General features: G+C 36.4%; 1 protein-coding gene across 2 annotated transcripts; it reads right to left on the reverse strand.

Annotated features, from left to right (window-relative positions):
- Positions 1-2315: 2315 nt before the first annotated feature.
- LOC306850868 (tonsoku-like protein) lies at positions 2316-18244 on the reverse strand (the record flags this gene model as incomplete). Of its 2 annotated transcripts, none has more annotated exons than XM_079386807.1 (28): positions 2316-2823; positions 3434-3567; positions 3681-3754; positions 4986-5161; positions 5264-5435; positions 6125-6432; positions 6505-6583; positions 7225-7381; positions 7468-7568; positions 8213-8403; positions 9336-9795; positions 9874-10103; positions 10462-10585; positions 11318-11481; positions 11568-11640; positions 11763-11852; positions 11929-11984; positions 12721-12916; positions 13876-14001; positions 14122-14274; positions 14441-14586; positions 14804-14918; positions 15040-15211; positions 16071-16200; positions 16325-16508; positions 16586-16728; positions 16907-17002; positions 18013-18244. In XM_079386807.1, the coding sequence occupies 28 exons, from the start codon at positions 18035-18037 to the stop codon at positions 2621-2623; spliced, it is 4278 nt and encodes a 1425-aa protein (XP_079242933.1). In that variant the 3' UTR covers positions 2316-2620. The 2 variants fall into 2 exon arrangements, with proteins under 2 accessions (XP_079242933.1, XP_079242934.1); XM_079386808.1 differs by having other exon boundaries at positions 8213-8400; positions 18013-18037.
- Positions 18245-18544: the final 300 nt, after the last annotated feature.

Genomic DNA, 18544 nt, shown 5'->3' on the forward strand with positions numbered 1-18544 from the left:
AGAAGCTGCTTTTTTGATGTGCACAAATGACTAGATGATATGGAGGTTGAACATTTTCATTTCTGATCTGAGAAATGCACCAAAGCCACTGAGATAAACTGTAATAATGCATTAGTAAATGTTGAAATTAACATTAATAAATGCTGTAGAAGTATTGTTCATTCTTAGTTTGTTAACTAGTGAACTTTATTATGAAGCGTTACCATTTATATAAATGTATCTTTATACAGTAAAGCCACAATACCAACTACCAATAGGAGGTTTCAGGCCGACAGGAAAAATTTATTTAGCCTATGTCACAATATAAGGTAAATCCGGCCCTGTACATGATACTGATTTTTGTTGGCAAATTGGTTTGGAACAGTTGTTGAATAAACTATTAACCTGAACTATTATGCTTGTCTATCTGCTTGACTGGCAGTTTTATTGATCACTGAGAGAGCATTGATTGGTATGATGTTGGTTCAATATAAAAATGATTAAAAAAAAAAGAAAAACAGCTTAGATGTAGTAAACTACTTTTGCCATGTTGCTGTAGCTTAGCTTGCTACATTTCCCAGAGCTGTAGCTTTAGTGTAGTGAAGCTTCATTTAATGAGGAGTAACTGTTAGCTTAGCCCACTACATTTTCCAAGTAGCTTACCCAACACTGCTAACACCGCGGTATCATCAAATATACATACTGCATTTCTGACACTGAATTTTATACTATTTAGATACAGTATTTGTAATCAAAGTACTATAAATTTTGAAAAATAAGCATCACACATACAGGAAGATGTAAAAACAAAAGTAATGCCAAGATTGCTAGTACATTTTGACATGTTTGTGCTAATGATCTCACCTCAACATTTCTGTGGTTTCTGGTTGAAAACAGAGGTGTTTTAAAAAAGGATTGGCACCAAAGACAATCAAGCAAACGAGAGTTTTCAGTCTCACTGTGTTCAGACTCTTTTGCTGCGGAGTATCATCCTGACAGCCCTGCTGGGGTATCCTCAGGTAGAATTAGCACAGATCAGTTGTTGTTAGTTACTTTTAATCAATTTGTCTATATTTTGTGTACCTGATTTGCACCGGCTTAAGTTCAGTGATGTGCAATGCTGGACACGTGAAAACCAATCTGAATATACCTAAAATATACATTTCATTCTTACGGTTTAACTGAACTTGTGCAGAATATTGCAGAACATTTAATACTTAGTATGTCCTACATTTATCTTGTATATTTCCTTACAGTTACAATCTACTGGAAATGAACAAATAGAAGACCCTGTAAGTTATCCTCATGATGTTGTTTATATACCATTTTGTGTTCACATTTAAAGTAGCAAAGTGAACTACTTTCACCAGATTGTGCATCGGTATAATTAGTGCTCAAACAAACAGAAGACATTTTCTTGTCTTTTTAAGATTGCATTTATTTCTATTATTTTTCCAGAGCTTTTATGACTGCGTAATCTTTGATAATAGCAAATAGCATGTACACAAATTTATCTAATTTAGTCATCTACATTGGCATGATCTACATTGATCCTACTGCCATTAAATGTTGAACAATATCAATTTTAAGGCCGTTTTAGTCATAAATTACACTTGTAAATTTGACTATATTAAAGTTGATACAAAAATTATTTTAAACATTTTCATGATAAATACACTTACTATGACTGATTTTTACTTTTTTACATAGTTGGGTGTAACCTATTTTATACATTTCTTGTTCAATTATTAAATTTAACAGTTATAATAAAGTTCCGTATCGAAAGGTAACTCCCGTTGTGTCATCATTTTTATTGATGACTGTTTATGGGGAAACTCCTGTTTACTCTGTTACTGAAGCCAGATTGGTTAACGTTTGTGTACTGCACAAACCAATGGCGCTTCAGCCCACCAAAGGAGGGGGAGCTGACTTGCTATATAAGTCGGCCCACTCTGCAAGAAGCTGAAGAAAAAAGAAGGTTACCTGCTCTACGTTGCTCTTCACCGCTCCCACTCTCAAATCCAGCCCCGGCAGTGGACGATTTCCCCTGCAGCCATCCGGCGAGGAAAAGAGCAAGTTTATGAACATATTTGTTACAAACCCCCTGCACGAAGCGAACTGAGAAGCATGATAACCCAGGATCCTGTTGACCCAAATTTAACTATTTTAAGTGTGAACTAAGTGCACTAGAGCTAGTTTTTTTTTTTTTGCATATTTGTTGTATACTGTACAACTCTCTCCTTTTCTTTAAATAACGGCGCAATAAATGCATGGAACTCATGTTTTGTGATGTTTTTTCTTTTTTCCAATTTTTGGAGAGACTATTACAAACAGAGGATGCTTGAATTAATATTTATTGGTCCATTTCTTGGTCCATAAGCACCACACCACATACAATAATATCCCTTGCCTATTTCAAACTCATAATTTCTTACATTTTGCAAATAATCCGCAATAAAAGACAATTTGCAGAAAGACTAAATAGAATAAAATGGGTTTGAGTCACAAGTATAAACGTGTCCATACAAATAATTACAATAAAAAAAATACATGACAGCACACATGCTACAATTAGACAGTATTTACAGACAAATGTTTCCAAGAATTTGTCCATTAGATTAACGCTACTGCCAGAAATAGTTCACTGTGAAGCTGCGGTGATGCTCAGCATGCATTTGGAGTTGTGAGAAAACACATGCATGGGTTCTGATCTCCGTCTCCAGCTCTGCTGCAGTGCATCCTGGTCTAGTTTATTCAGACTCTGGGAGCACAAACGCAAGTCTCGGATGTGATCAGACAGACTGTCCAAACAAACATCAGCCAGAGGTCCTGACACCTGACAGCCTGCCATGAAGAACGAGAGGAACTTCAAAAATTACAGGACACAGCAAGTCACATTCACAACAACAGTGATCATTATCAGTTTGTTAAGATGGCTGGTGGTGACACATCCAGCATTTCAAACTTTGCACAAATGAGCTTCTCAAACCGCTTTTCCTGTGAGACGCAACTGTATAACAAAAAATATACTTGAAGTGACGTGAGACCACAAGTGTCAGAAATTTGTCATCACTTAAAGTTAATTTGAAATCTACTTCATGATAAGCTTTCACAACATATACAAAAACTTTTCATTTTTGCAAGTTTGTTACTTTTCCAAAAATGAATTACATCAGTAATTTCTCTCATTTTTGATCAGATGCTCAGAAAGCAAGGTCTGAATTGTCAGTAAACCTATTACAGGGAAAATACCCTCAAATTCCATTTGAGTTTAAACATCTTTGCTTAAGTTCATCACCGTTTAGGGGTTTGAACCTGCAACCTTTCCCTTGTCAGCCTAAAGCAAAACACTGACAGGATACAAAAGGAAAACACACAATAAAATGGCAAATGCATCAGAGCTGACAAGACGCAGGTGATTAAACCTGACTATCAGTGGATGAAAAGAAAATACCTTGAAGATTGAGATGGGTCAAAGGTCGTTGGGCCTCCACGAGGGCTTTTAGGAGACTTTGAAGGCCGACTAAAGTCACTGAAGGGTTGGCAGACAAGTCCAAAGACACAAGAGATGGACAAACAGGAAGACATCTAAAAATAACCAAAATATATCTATAATATATACAATAAGCTGCAAACTGAAATAAGCATATAAATGCATTCATTTTGTTTCAGCACAGTAAGACGAGAGTTGAATGATTCACCTAGCGAGCAAGAGCACACTGTGGTCCGTGAGGCCATTTCCAGCCAGGTTTAAGTGCGTGAGTGGACAGTCACCCTGGAACCCAAACATTTAGTCAATTTTATTTACTCGTTGCAATTGAATTATGTCAATTTTAAAGCAGAGATTAAACCCTTTGGTGCTCCTCATTTGGGAGTCATACTTGTGATCTTCACGGTCGAAAGTGACTGGACACCTAAAAAAATTTTTTTATAATATATATTTTTTGTTACTTTTCAATTAATGCAATATTTCATGAGTCGATGCCTTTAAAATCCAATTTTTGAAGCCTGATTAGTACCATCTGGTGAGAGAAAAATAAGAAAAACATCTGCAGTTCCATGGTTTAGATCTATATAAAAGGCCAACAAATTCTCTAATTGTTTTTAGTTGTGGGTTCAGATGTATATTTAGACATTCTCAGACAACTTTTTGTAAAGGTTTAGATTTTTTTTGCTTGAAATGTTGATTTGAAGCGTCAGTTTTTGAATTATTATTACTGCAGTCAAACCTGAACACAGAGAAAGCATTCTGTTACACAAAACATTAAAATTATATAAAAATGTGCCAAAAATGAACAGGAATGTTTATCAGAGCTTAATTCTTTGGTGTCTGATCTGATTTCAGTTTTCTGACTCATTTTGGCTATATGGATATAGCCATATCAATTCATTTGAATGTGCATAATTGTGTATGTGTGTGTGTGTGTGTGTGTGTGTGTGTGAGTGGATGTGTCTGTTTTGCACTCTTGATGTTTTAAAGTGTAGCTGTCCACTTTTTTACTGCATTGTAGTTAAATTATTGCTTTTATGTTACAGTCACACCAGTACATAGGTGTGTGTGTGTGTTGGTTTTGCACTCTTGAATGTTTTAGAGTTTCACCCCATCATTGCTGTGTATCTTTTTCTGCATTGTGGCAGATTTGTAGATTCTACACATTGTCAGAATTTTTGTGTTTTTGTAGATTTCCCATTCATTTCCTATGGTCGATCATTTTTGACGGAAGACCACAAGTGTGACTATTTTTTTTACGACAACTTAGCCTACTCGAATCATGCCCTCAATTTTTTTGTGTGTTATATAGAGCTAAGTCACACCCCCATACTAAACATCTTAAGCACACATTCTTGTTTTTATTATTTGGAAAGGGGAACTTACTGACAGGTAGGAGCAGAGGTTGCATTAAACAAAAAAGTTCAGTCATGTAATGACATTTTAAAAACACTGATGGATAATTTTTTTTCCAAGTTTGAAAAGTCTAAACTGGACTAGAGGGAAGTAAGTGTACTTGTGTCAGAAGTTTAGCGAGGATTTCCATGGCAGACTGGTCTGATGGACCTCTACAGACTGCAGAGAGCTGAAGGTGCGTGAGACAGTGCATCGGTAACGTCTTTAACACAAGCTCGAAACCAGTGGAGCCCAGTGCATTATGGGAGAGGCACACTGACCGCATATTTCCAGTGCCTGTGAGAGCATAAAATAACAGACAGTACAGAAACAGCATGATTTTATTCGGTTGTCAAACAGAGGTCACTTCAGATTAGATGCATCTGATGGTGCACTTACTGGCCATGGCATTGGCTAAGAGCAGACGGTGTTGCTGGAGGAATCGTGCAGAGAGGCCACAAGCTTGCAGGGACAGAGTGGAGAGCAGGGGACAGTTGGACAGAAGACTCGCTAATGCCTGCGTCCAGCCATCACCCAGAGGATTCATGCTTAAAATCAACTCCTCTAGACACTACAGAGAGAAAAGCAGGAAATTAATATATAATATATATAATCAATGTATGCTATCAAAGTATATTATGCAGTACTCTTTTCATAAGTTGATGATCAACAAGTTCTAAGTGATCTGTCAGTATACTTTTCATGAATTTGTTGTTTTAGACTTGACTATTAAACGCTTTCCTCATGAAACCACTGAACCAAAATTGGGAAGCAGTTCATTTCTTATCAGAGATGAGCAAAACTTCTGACCACATACTGACAAGACAGTCACATTTATCTGATATTCATTCTTCACACGTTTACATTAGCTGCAGATCTCACCACTGAGTGACTTGTGCATGATGGAGTGATCATGCAGTTAAGGAGATCAAAACTAAGATATGCTTGTTAAAACTCAGCTCTATATATATATATATATATATATATATCTTATGGATGCACACAATATGAAACATTGATATTGAGATTTGCTATAAATGACAGTGTTTTTAAAGATGGTAACAAAGTTAATCTTAATGTAAAAATAGGGGAAAGTGCTTAAACATGAGCTTTTAAATATCTATTATTAACTGATTTTATTAAATAAAAAAATTCAGTAAGAAATGCTCTAATAATGGCCAATAGCTGATATGAACACTTCTGTAACGTCCGTCCCTAATAGATGATCTTATATTACTGGATGAATGAAAGTGCACTTGCCGGGAAAGCAACTTGACTCTTCGTTTCAAACGTGTCTGATGCTTTTTTGAGCCCCTCTCCAGTGATCTGATTGGCTGATATGTCTAAAATCCTCAGTCTGGGCATAGTGGCCGCCGCAGACATCAGTTCTGGAAGGAGGTCGTTGTTCAGACGGTTGGCAGAGATGCGCAGCTCCGTGAGGCTGGCCTGCAGCTTGAGCGCTCGGAGGAGAGGAGTCAGAGACGCTGGAGGCAAACTGAGTCCACAGACGTTCACACAGGAGCTGCTGTCCTGCACCTCACACAGCCGAGACACACGCCGGTTCTCCTCTGAAACAGACATGGTATGAAACAAGCATGTTTTGTGATAAAGATCCCGGACAAGAAAGATACAACACTCACCCACACCCAAACTCTGACAGGCCTTCCTGTAGCGCTCAGGGAGAGGAGGAAGATCCCATGAACACACTTCAGCAAGAACCTGCAATAGGTAGATTGACAAAAAGATTAAAAAAGAAAGGTTTGCAATGGAAAACAACTTAAACTTTCACCCTGTTCACCACACAAGGATACTGTGTGGCTTCAGAAGACTACTTTAATGGATTTTTTCTTTTTGGAGCTTGACCGACTAGAGCATACAGTTATGATTTTGGTAATACCACTCAAATAAAACAAATATTTATTTAGTTTTACTGTGACACAGACTTCCAAAAATAAATAAATAAATGAAAAACATAATTGAAAGACATAAAAAATAATTAGCAACGGGAAATAAAGTTTAGTACCATTAATATCTGTCTATTAATTTTATTATTATTATTATATTATACTGTATTGTATTATATTATACACAAAACTATTATATATTAAGAATTTATTGTTGGTAAAAAAAATATGTAATTATTATTATTAAAGTATTTATTTTGCTGCAACACTGTAGTACCCACAGTGTGTTTGTTTTGCTACAATCCCTCTGTAAATTACTATAATCATGGCTTTCATACTTTAGTTAAAAAAAGGTAAACTATGCATAAGCAAAAATTATTTGCTTTTCATCAAGTTCTTAAAAAAAAGCCTACAATCAATAGAAAAATAAGTAGATGTTCTCCCATGACCTCTGACCTCTTCATTGGTGTGCAGCACAGCCAGCAGTGGATCGGTGGGTAGGAGCAGAGCGCCCTCTTTCTGTAGGGTCAGACGTGGCAGTAATCCACACGTCTGATAGTAACGCTGAGCGGCCTGATCACACAACCACGCCACCGTACAGGAGTCTGCCTCACTGCACAACACAACATATAACATCGACACTTACACACACTCATAACCACCAAACACCATCTGACACACACAAAAGCAGCATCAGACCTGTGTGGAACGGGAATCAAGAAGACATTGTCCTGAACTCTGACCCTCATCCTGATCGGTGCAGGAACATGGGATGTTTGGTTCTGGAATGATGCGGGTGGCTTTAAAAAACAATCATTATTTATTAATGGCAATCAGAAATGCATTCATTAATTATAACAGTATAAGGTCTGATATTCAAAGCTAACACCTTGGCATGTTAACTCATACCCCCGGTTTCACAGACAAGGCTTAAGCTAGTCCCAGACTAAAATGCTTGAGCTGGCTCAACTGAAAATATCTTGCTCTGACATATCTTCAAATATGTCAGTATCATATTTTTCTGTGTCAATATGCACACCTTAATGTTTTCTTCTAAGGTATTTTTGTAAAAGTTGCTTAAATATCTTAATTTAGCTAAATTTAAGCTAAGCCCTGTTTGTGAAACCGGGCCTAAATGTATCAAACACAATAAGTAGTATTATGCAGAAATAGAAATATTATGTTACTTCCTTTTTAACTAATTTGTTTAGTAACTGCCAAGAAGCGAATAGTGTTAAAAATGCAGGATAACTGCAATTATTTCCAAAATGGTAACTGAATACCACTTGATAAAATAAACATACAAAGTGATGAGATTATGTAATAACATATTTCAAAACTGTTTCACACTGCATACATATCATTTTAAAACAAATAGCCAAGTAGACACTACACAGTACACTAGCATGCCTTTCCAAACACAGCATAGTTTGATCTGCATTACCATTGACTGATGGGTAGGAGGTGCAGGGTCATGGAAGGGCTCAGATTCTTGGGTCATGATGGGACTCTGTGACCTGCTGACCTCCCTCCTGCCTAGATTCAGCATCCCGGGCATTTGATTCATCTTCACCTGCCGAGACTTATTAGTGCCCGTCTTTAGAGACTGACCCCTACTGGAGGACCTCTGAACTGCTGTGAGAAATAGTGAGAGACATCAAACTAATTAACAATTGGCAATTAAACGGTTTAGCAGCAACAATATCTGTATATTAATTATATTATTAATATCATACTATTTTATGTCATTCAAAACTATTCTATATTAATTATAACATTATATTATATTATACAAAAATATCAGGTAGCAGAATGCAGCGACTAGAATCAAGTATTTCAGAAGCCATTAAATGAATGTTAATTTCAGTGTTGGTAAATGTTAGTTTTGAAAGCGTTCCAGGAAAACTGTTACATTACCATATACATTATAATATAAAAAAATATTAATTATTATTAAAGAAGCTCAAATAGGTTAAAAATATTCATTGTTAGACATTAAATTTAGGATTTAACTTACCATTATGAATTAATGGTAAGTTAAATATTCATATTAATCAGAAACTAATAATTAATCATGTTTAAAGGGGTCATACGATGCGATTGTTCATCCCACTGGATGCAACAAATACCTAGTTTATAATCGTTTCAGAAAGGCGGGGCATAGAGGAGCAACAATAATGTACACAGTATGTGGAAAGCAATGTATTTTTGGAACCGTAAACCGCATAAACACATTGCATTATACCAAATACACAAAATAATGTTCTTTTTAGCAACGTCATATGACCCCTTTAAGGAAATGTAGTAGGTAATGTTGTTGTTTTACTTTATCATAAAAAAAATGTAAAGGAGCTCAGAAATTAAAAGAAAAAAAATTACTGTTAGATATTAAATTTAGGATTTAATTAACCATTAACCGAACTATAAATAAAACAAACATGAATAGAAAAAAATGACAAAGTGTAGCATTCTACTTAATAAAAATGAATTATTGTGATTGCATTGTGTTTTCTTCATAATCATCTTGAATCTAATGAGTGAATATGATTGTGCCGTATGTCACACACCTCTAGGTGGAGCTTCAGCAGATACTGAGAAAAGATTCGGATTTCTGGAAGTTGTTTCCCGTGGTATGTTGTGCTCAGAAACTCTCCGTTTCTTCTTAGGCTGCACATCACTCAGGTCATCCTCCAGCCAATCATCTGCCAGATACTGGTCCTCTGGTACCAGCGCAGCTCTGCTATTGGCCGAGACTGCTGGCGTGCTGGTAAAGGCCGGCTCTGATAGGCTCTGAGAGAAGAGGCGGGATTTGGCGCTGCCCAGGTTCTGCATGGCCTTCTGATACTCCAGTCTGCCTGATTCTGACTGTGGGGGCAAAGTGGCCTCTCTGAACTCAGATACAGAAGGCACATCCTGACTGGGTGGGAATTCCTGCGAGAACTGGACAGCTGGTGGTCTTGACCGAATGGGACGAAGAGGACTGAGCGAGCAATCATAGTCGGAATTATCTGAAGAACTGCTCTTGTTCTGAAGCAAAAGCAACAAATACAAATTTAAAAATTAGAAAAATCTACTGAACAATTGTTTCAGAAAAAGCAACTTTACCCCATACAGAACATCTGCTTCCATCCCTCGTGGCCGGCGGGCTGGGCCTGAGGTGACCCTGGGTCGGGGAGCAGAGTTTTTTGGAGTTGGGACGGTTGGAGCAGGACGGGGAGTGACCCGCTGGGGTGACGGCGGTGACTCCTGCAGCAGTGGTTCTGAATACTCAGCATCAAACAACTGACTGTCCTGAAGCACCTTCTGCTGCCGTGGAAGTGCTGATACAACTGAGACTACAGGAGAAGAAGAAGACAAGAACTTTTAAGTACTGAGATTTCTTTTTGAAGTACTAAAACTTTCTCAAGTAAATCAATTGTTCTTGATAATTCTGTCATTCTATTTCGGGTTAGTAAAAAAGCCAAACTGGAGATTATCAGCATCAACCCAACATGTGATAGCTCCCACTTGTGATAAGTAATGCACATTTTCTGTTGTTTTTAATTTTGAGTAATTCTGTGTTCAAAATAAGAGTTTAATTAATTAGTAATTTTGTGAATGTCTCATGTGCCATCATTAACATGCAAAAATGTATATAATAAGCAATGTCTGTCAACATATTGCAAAATAAATCAGTAATGTTCATCTCCTCACCGTCTCCTGACAGAGCTCTCTTGATGAGTTTTTCAGTCTCCAAACACTCTTGCTTTGTCTCTTGGTCTAGCTGTCGGCTGTAAGTCTTAAACCACTGACGCAGGGTGTCCAGAGGAGTGAGTCCCTGTGAATAAATATGAAGTGAAGTGATATACTGCCAAGTATGGTGACCCATACTCGGAATTCATGCTCTGCATTTAACCCATCCAACGTGCACACACACACCGTGAACACACACCCGGAGCAGTGGGCAGCCATTTATAAATCCGCCCGGGGATAAATATGTACATATAAGAATTTTGTGCATAGATTCAAAACTGTTTTGTTCATGAATGGAGGCGTGTTTATGATAAAATGCTAGTGTAAATAATCTTGTATATGCCTGCCAAGGCTGCTCAAATGCACAAAACCATTTATTTAATCAAAAAATACAGTAAAAACAGTAATATTGTGAAATATTATTACAATTTACAATTTTTTTTTATGTTTTCAAACATATTTTATTCCTGTGATGGCAAAGCTGAATTTTTAGCATCATTACTCCAGTTTTCAGTGTCTCATGATCCTTCAGAAATTATTCTAATATCATTCAAGCAATATTTGTTATTATTATAATAAATTATGAAAACGTCTTTGATGAACAGAAAAGAACAGCATTTATTTGAAAAAGAAATAAATGCCTCTCCTCTCACTTTTGATCATTTTAACACGTCTTTTCTGAATAAAAGTATTAATTTCTCAAATAAATTAAGTTAAATTAAAAAAATGTTTATATATGAACCATATGTAATTAAACATACCAATTCACATCTATGTGTATTGGTTAATAGGTAAGTGTAGCGTGTGTTTGCCTGACCTTGCTGTTGCGAACAGTGACTGACGCTCCTCTCCGTACCAGCAGTCGTGCGACATGGAAGTGGCCGCAGTTTAGTGTGTCATGAAGGGGTGTGACACCCTCACAGTCTCGACCCCCGGCGTCATTTATATTCGCTCCCCGATCCAGCAGTAAAGCTACAATCTCTGAAATAAACAGATTATTGTTTCTCTGATAAGCTCTCTTTCTCTATATTATCTAATGTCCATATTAAACTCGCAGACTGCAGTACCTTGATGGCCGTAGTTACAGGCTTCATGCAGAGCAGTCCACCCGCAGTAATCCCTCATGTTAACAGGGTGACCCTGTCAGAGAATAACACACACACACACACACACATCAAATACTTTCTCAAGAAGGGCAAAAGCAGAAATCTTTTAAAACGCATCTCACTCTTAAAAAGTGAAGTACCATGAGCAAAACCCACCTGGTCAAGCAGGTACTGAACCTGCTTTAGGTTTCCCTCTATACAGGCCCTGTGCAGAACCGTCTCGCCCTTCTCATTCCGTCGGTTCCACTGCGCAAACAACACCGAACAAACAAGATCAGATGAGGATATAACGCAACACAAACCACAGACTCTGAGATCTCACCCTCTGCGTCTTCCTCTTGCCCGTCACCATCTTATCATAACCCTCCAGATCCTCATCTGCACAAACAGATTATTCACTCGCTCAGACATAAACGAACATCCTGATAACATGCAAGAATAAACATCTTTATTACATCAAAACAAACTGGACCATGTCATTATTTTTCATCATAAAAAAACACATTGCATAATTTCTTAATTGAACATGTAACTTTAAATTTATTTTATTAATTGAAATGGAGATAAAATAAAATAATAATATTACATGAAACAATAAAACTTAAAATCCCCCCCCCCCTCCAAAAAAAATTGCTTTGGCAACTAACTGAAATAAAACTTAAATTAAAATGAAAACTGAAAATATAAAAGCAAAGATTAATTAAAAATTTTAATAAATACAAATAACCATTTCCACCAGAATTGTGATTTATAAAGTCACAAATGCGAGATATAAAGTCGCAATTCTGAAAAAAAAAAAAAAAAACGTTTATCTCGCAGCTCTGACTTTATTTCTCAGAACTGCGGATTTAAGGAAGATATTTTAAAGAAAGTTTGTAATCAGGCTGTTTTGGGGCACCATTGACTTCCATAGTAGGAAAACAAAATACTATGGAAGTCAACGCTGCCCCAGAACTGCTCTGTTTCCCACATTCTTCAGAATATCTTCCTTTGTGTTCAGCAGAACAAACACATTCATACAGGTTTGGAACTACTTGAGGGTCATTTATGGGTAAACTATCCCTTTAAAGCACTCTAAACTCTGTGTGTGTGTGTGTGGGTGTGTATATATTACCGGAGTCTGAGTACTGGATGTCACTGTCTTCCAGTGGTTCACTGTTCTCCACCTCCTCTTCCTCATCCTCCTCTTCACTGTCCTCCAGTCTCAGTCCATCAGGCTCACACAGTTCCATCAGTCGAGCTTCAGTGTCATCACACTGTGAGGAGCCGCAGCGCCGCTGGGCCTGTAGCCACGCTCTCAAAACACGCCTCTGACATCACACACACACACACACACACAGCAACTACATCACTCGTCTTCATTTCACAAATACTCTCTTATTCAAAGTGACATTCAGACTTAGATTGTAGGTTCAGTAACAGAGTCAAGTGTCTTCCTCAAGGGTAACATGGTTTTAATTCATGACCGACCCCTAAGGTTTAAACTCACAATTTTGGCATAATAGGCCAGAGTATTCTGTTCATGACTGCTGTTACTGGACACATACAACTGCATGTAAACTTCATTAAATCATGGATTTAAAAAGAAATTCTGCACTGTATACAAATCACTGTCATAAATGTGATATTCACGGTATATATACACAGGGCCACGTTATCCTAATGGGCAACATGGGCTGCCTGCCCAGGGCCCCGAACACTATGACTCTTTGGTCATTTTTGAGCGAGATGCTAATGGTCTAATCTCATTCAATTATCTAAATTAAAAGTGCTACCGCCAGACCCGGAGATCGGCTGAATGGATTCAAAAACGGTAAAACTCAACTGTTTTAACTCTTGGAGAGTTATAAAATGAGCCTATTTCCAAAAAAGGTGGAGTGCTCCTTTAACAATGAAGAGTATTTTTTATTAATGTTAAAGATGAATAAAGACTGTAACTTATGTATTGCTCATTGTTAATTAATGTATTAAAAAGCATTAACTAATGGTACACCATTTTTAAAGTGTTGCCAAAAAATATATAAATATATTTGGAATTATACATTATAATATATAAATAAATATGAATATTAATTGCAGAAATCTTTTGCATACTATCTTTCAATTAAATAGTGTGATATCATCTATATATCGGCCATCGGCCACCCTGCTTTCTAAATTATCAGCATCAGTCACCACAAATGTTGGTTGACCACTAGCCAGTACCAGTACCACTGTCAAACGTAAACTAAGCACATTAAACTAGCATGTGAGCATTATTTGAACCAACCTGTAGTTTGTTTAGCCCTGATCTCTCAGCACAGCTCAGAGCAGCACTGAAACTGTGATCGAGTGTCTCCATAGGCTGTCCGATCTCCTCCTCACAAACAGCTATATTCAACCACGTCTCACACTCCTGAACAACACAAGCACAAGATAACGAGTTAAATATTCAGAGGTTTGTGCAGTGTCACTGTGATGTACCACAGATCTGACACACAAACTGTGAGGAGTTTCTCATCTCTGGTCATGTTACCTCTTTAGGGTTGCCCTCTCTCAGCTTTAGTTCTTGTCTGTAATGTTCCACGGCCCTGTGATGTTGTCGCAAATCTGTGTATGTGGCCGCCAACGACACGTAAATAACGGCTAACTCACGAGCAGGCTTCCCTATAGCCTCCGCACACGCCAGCTGGTACACAAACACATGAGCTAAGAACTTTCAATTACGCTCACACAGAAATATACTAAAATAATAATAATAAAATAAAAATGTAATTAAAAAAAACAAAAACTAAATTAAAGTAAATATTAAAATGCAATGTTAAAATAGTTTTTGGGTGCACTGTACATCTTACTTGTGTTTGATACGCTTCCAGAGCCTTGTTATAGCAGCCCACTTTACAGTACAGATCTCCCAGCTGCTCTGACAGATCCATGGCCTCATGGGAAAACTTATCCGTCACTTCTGTCGCCGTCTGCTCCAGCTGACAGCCCCGGATTGCTGCATCAGACACACATTCAGTCAAACACCATGTCAGTGCCTGCTAATACTGTTATTAGAAGCCACAGAGCTTTGATTTAGCGTTTTCTAACTGAAAATCTCCATTATGAGATCAGCATTCAGCCTTAAGCTGTGCTGCTTTACGAGATAAACCGTTGTCGGATCTCCTGATCTGACACAATCTGTCAAACTCCCTCACAGATGTTCTTAATCTCACCATGTTTGAAGTCTCTCTTGACAGCCTCACGATCAGAAGGCTGCTGGGAGCCCAGACAGAAGGCTTTCTTCAGAGAACGCCGCGCCGCCACAAAATCCCCAAGATGAAGCAATATCTGAACAGATATACACAAAAAAAACACACCTGTCAAAAATCATTAAAGGGGACAGGAAACAGCAAACTACACAGGTAAAGACCAGCACATGATGATGATATTGCTGTTAGGAGAGCATTACCTTGCCGATACTATGGAAGCACTCGCTCTCACTGAACTTGTCCTTCATTTTGCGGGCGCACTCTTTCGACTGCTCGAAACAGCGCATGGCGCGCGAGTGCTGCCCGTTGCGGAAGTGAATGCTGCCCAGGTTGAAGTTGGCACGATACAGATCTTCTAGAAGGTTGTTTTTCCTGGAGGAAAAGAGGTCCCCAAAATGGTTTTGCACCAACATGAGCACAATGAAGTGTTTTATTTAAGTAAATTAATTCTACAACGAAATTTTGATCCTTTACTTTTAGTGCTGAAACTCAAATAATAAAAACAAATATCGTTTTATGTTATAAAACACTTAACCTACAAAAAAAGCTGCCCTAATAAAGGTTAAAAATAAATATATTTACATTGTATAATTTTATAAATATTACATTTAAATTATTACCAATTTGTTGCATAGTTCATTTGCTGGTTTAAAATTTAATTCCTTTTTTCGTTTTAATAATGATCAATTTTGGAAACAGTTTTTACATTTTTTGTAAAGTTTTTTTATTTTATTATTATTTAAAAAAATAAAGTAACATTTTAAATGTCTATACGGTCACTTTTGATCCATTTAATCCATCCTTCCTGAATAAAAAGTATTAATTTAAATAAAAAAAATCTTATTCTGAATTTTAAAAATATTAAGCAGCACAACCGTTTTCAACATTGATAATAATAAGAAATATTTCTTAGGCAGCAAATCAGCATATTAGAATGATTTCAGAAGGATCATGTGACACTGAAGACTGGAGTAATGATGCTGAAAATACAGCTTTGATCACAGGAATAAATTACATTTTACAATACATTCAAATAGACAACAGTTCTTTTAAATTGTAATAATATTTAACAAAATCAATGCTTTTACTATACGTTTGATCAAATAAATGCAGCCTTGGTAAGCATAAGAGACTTTTTCTTTCTTTATTTATGTTTTTTTGTTTTTTTTTTACTTTTGACCACTGGCAAACACTGCATTTTCACTTGTTTATGAACCAAAAAGTGTCTTACTCTGCGATGTAGATGCTCTGTCGTATGAAATCACTGCAGCGCTGCGGTTCCTTCATCCCATCATACACACAGCCCAGATTCAGCAGGAGACGGGCTTTCATCTCACTCAGCTCTCGTGACGATACGGTACCTGCACAAACAGATATACTGTATACATTATCTCCTTTTTTAGCAAACATAGTACACATACTACATATTAGTAGTAGTGACCAGGTTAACCATGTAATTTTATATGTATAAATTCATTCTTTAACCTTCCAGGCGCTCATCCACAATGGCCAAACTCTTCTTGAATGCATCTTTCGCATGCTTCAAGCTGTCCTGTGAATTGTCCGAATCAAACAGGAAGAGGTATGTGCGTCCAATAGTGGCCAGAGCCCTCTGCTCCTCTGCTGCATCATGCACGGAGCGAGCCAGATTCAGATGAAGCCTCTGATGCTGAGAGAGAAACTCCATGTGACAATGACTGCACTTCATGCAATCACTCCATTTCTAACTAACATGCACTTGCAAACCTTCAGAGCCGCTTCGATGTTCCCCAGTTCTGCATAACATTCTCCAATCTTCCTATTGGCCACAGCAGAGCCAATCACATCATGCAGAATCTCAGACAGCTCCAATTCCTGCCGATGCTCTTCAATAGCAGCGCGATAGTCACCTAGAAGACACAAGAGCAGGCTGATTAACTCATAATACATTCATTCAGCTGACATCTGTCACAATAATGGTGAACGTCTACGGGTTGAACTTGCAGCCTTCAGGATAAGACACCAGAACTTTAATTATTAAGCCACTTTTATTATTAAGTCTACTAAGGGCTTCAGTCTCTGTTTTACCTGTTTTAGCGTAAACCTCCCCGAGCTGATTGCACAAACTGGCTTCTTCTTTCAGGTTACTGCTGCTCTGAGCTTTACTCTTGGCCTTCTGTAGTACTGCGAACACATGAAGAAAGAAATGCAACTTATACACAAATATTATATACATACATTTTGAATTATACACGTATGCATAATTACACTAAATTATATTAAATCACAGTTGATTAAATAAACACATTAACACAGTAAATAGAAAATATACACAATATACTGAAAATAAATTTTATATAAAATGTAATATAATAGTCACTAATTATATATAAATAATAATATAATTTATATTTTTAAAAGGATATCTTCCTGTACAAATGTGTTTATTTGGTACTCATTTATTACAACTATAATTTAGAATAATGTAGTATATTAGTATAATTTAGTATATTATTCTAAACCATAACTGTAAAAATAAATACATATTAAATAACATTATTATTATTATACATCTATATTATAGCAAATTATAGAGAGAGAGAATTTTAAACATAACTGTTAAAATATATATTATAGTAAATTTTAAATATATGTATTATTTACTATAAGTACATATAAAAAATATAACACTTACTATATTAATGAATATTTACATATATATATATATATTTTTTTTTAGTGCTGTCAAACAATTAATCGCATTAACCACATGCAAAATAAAAGTTTTTGTTTGCATAATATATTTATGTGTACTGTGTTTATTTATTATGTATATATAAATACACTCACATACAGTATATTTTTAGAAAATATTTACATGTATATACATTTATGTATATTAGTATATTTTATATTATATGTAAATATATTTTATATATAAAAATAATTTTTTTATTAAATATATACACGTGCATGTGTTTGTATTTATATATATATATATATATATATATATATATATATATACATATATATATGACATATGTAAACAAACAAAAATGATACAAATAAATGTGTGGATGGTGTGGGTTACAATAAAATACACATTTTTCATCAGTAGTGAACAATAAATGACAATAAATCACAGTCGATGGCCAAAAATAATATTATTTACGGATTTATGGAAAATAACTTACGCTTGATCTCTTTTGTAGACGTCATCCTGTGCACTTAGCAGGATCTCTGCAGCCGATTACTGCAAGCTCACGCGCATCTAATGAATAACAAACACTACCAGCTGTACAACTATAAAACACGTCCTCATCGATCGCCTTTAAAGCTGATCAATGCTTATGATCGTTTATATTCATTGATGTGTTGATTCTTTCAAAGCGGCGCGCCAAAGTTCACGATACGGAAAAATTGAAAGACGCTGATTGGCTAAGAGTAGTTGACGTCAGGAAGCTCCCACAATGCTCTTCGTGAAAATGTCCATATCGAGCGGCCATCTTGATGAGGGCGATCAATTTGTTTTTTTAGTGAAATGTTCATTGAAAAGCCGGTGAGATACACCTATAAGGTTAGATAAATGTGTTTATTTAATTTATTCTAATTACCAGTAGTCTCAATGATATTTATTGACTCTCATTAATGTTATAAAATGCTTAAATCAAGTTTATTTGAGAGTAACAGGTGTTACTATTATGAATTAATGAGACTCAGGCGTTG

The sequence above is a fragment of the Barbus barbus genome, assembly GCF_936440315.1.
Source record: "Barbus barbus genome assembly, chromosome: 30".
Taxonomy (NCBI): Eukaryota; Metazoa; Chordata; class Actinopteri; order Cypriniformes; family Cyprinidae; genus Barbus; species Barbus barbus.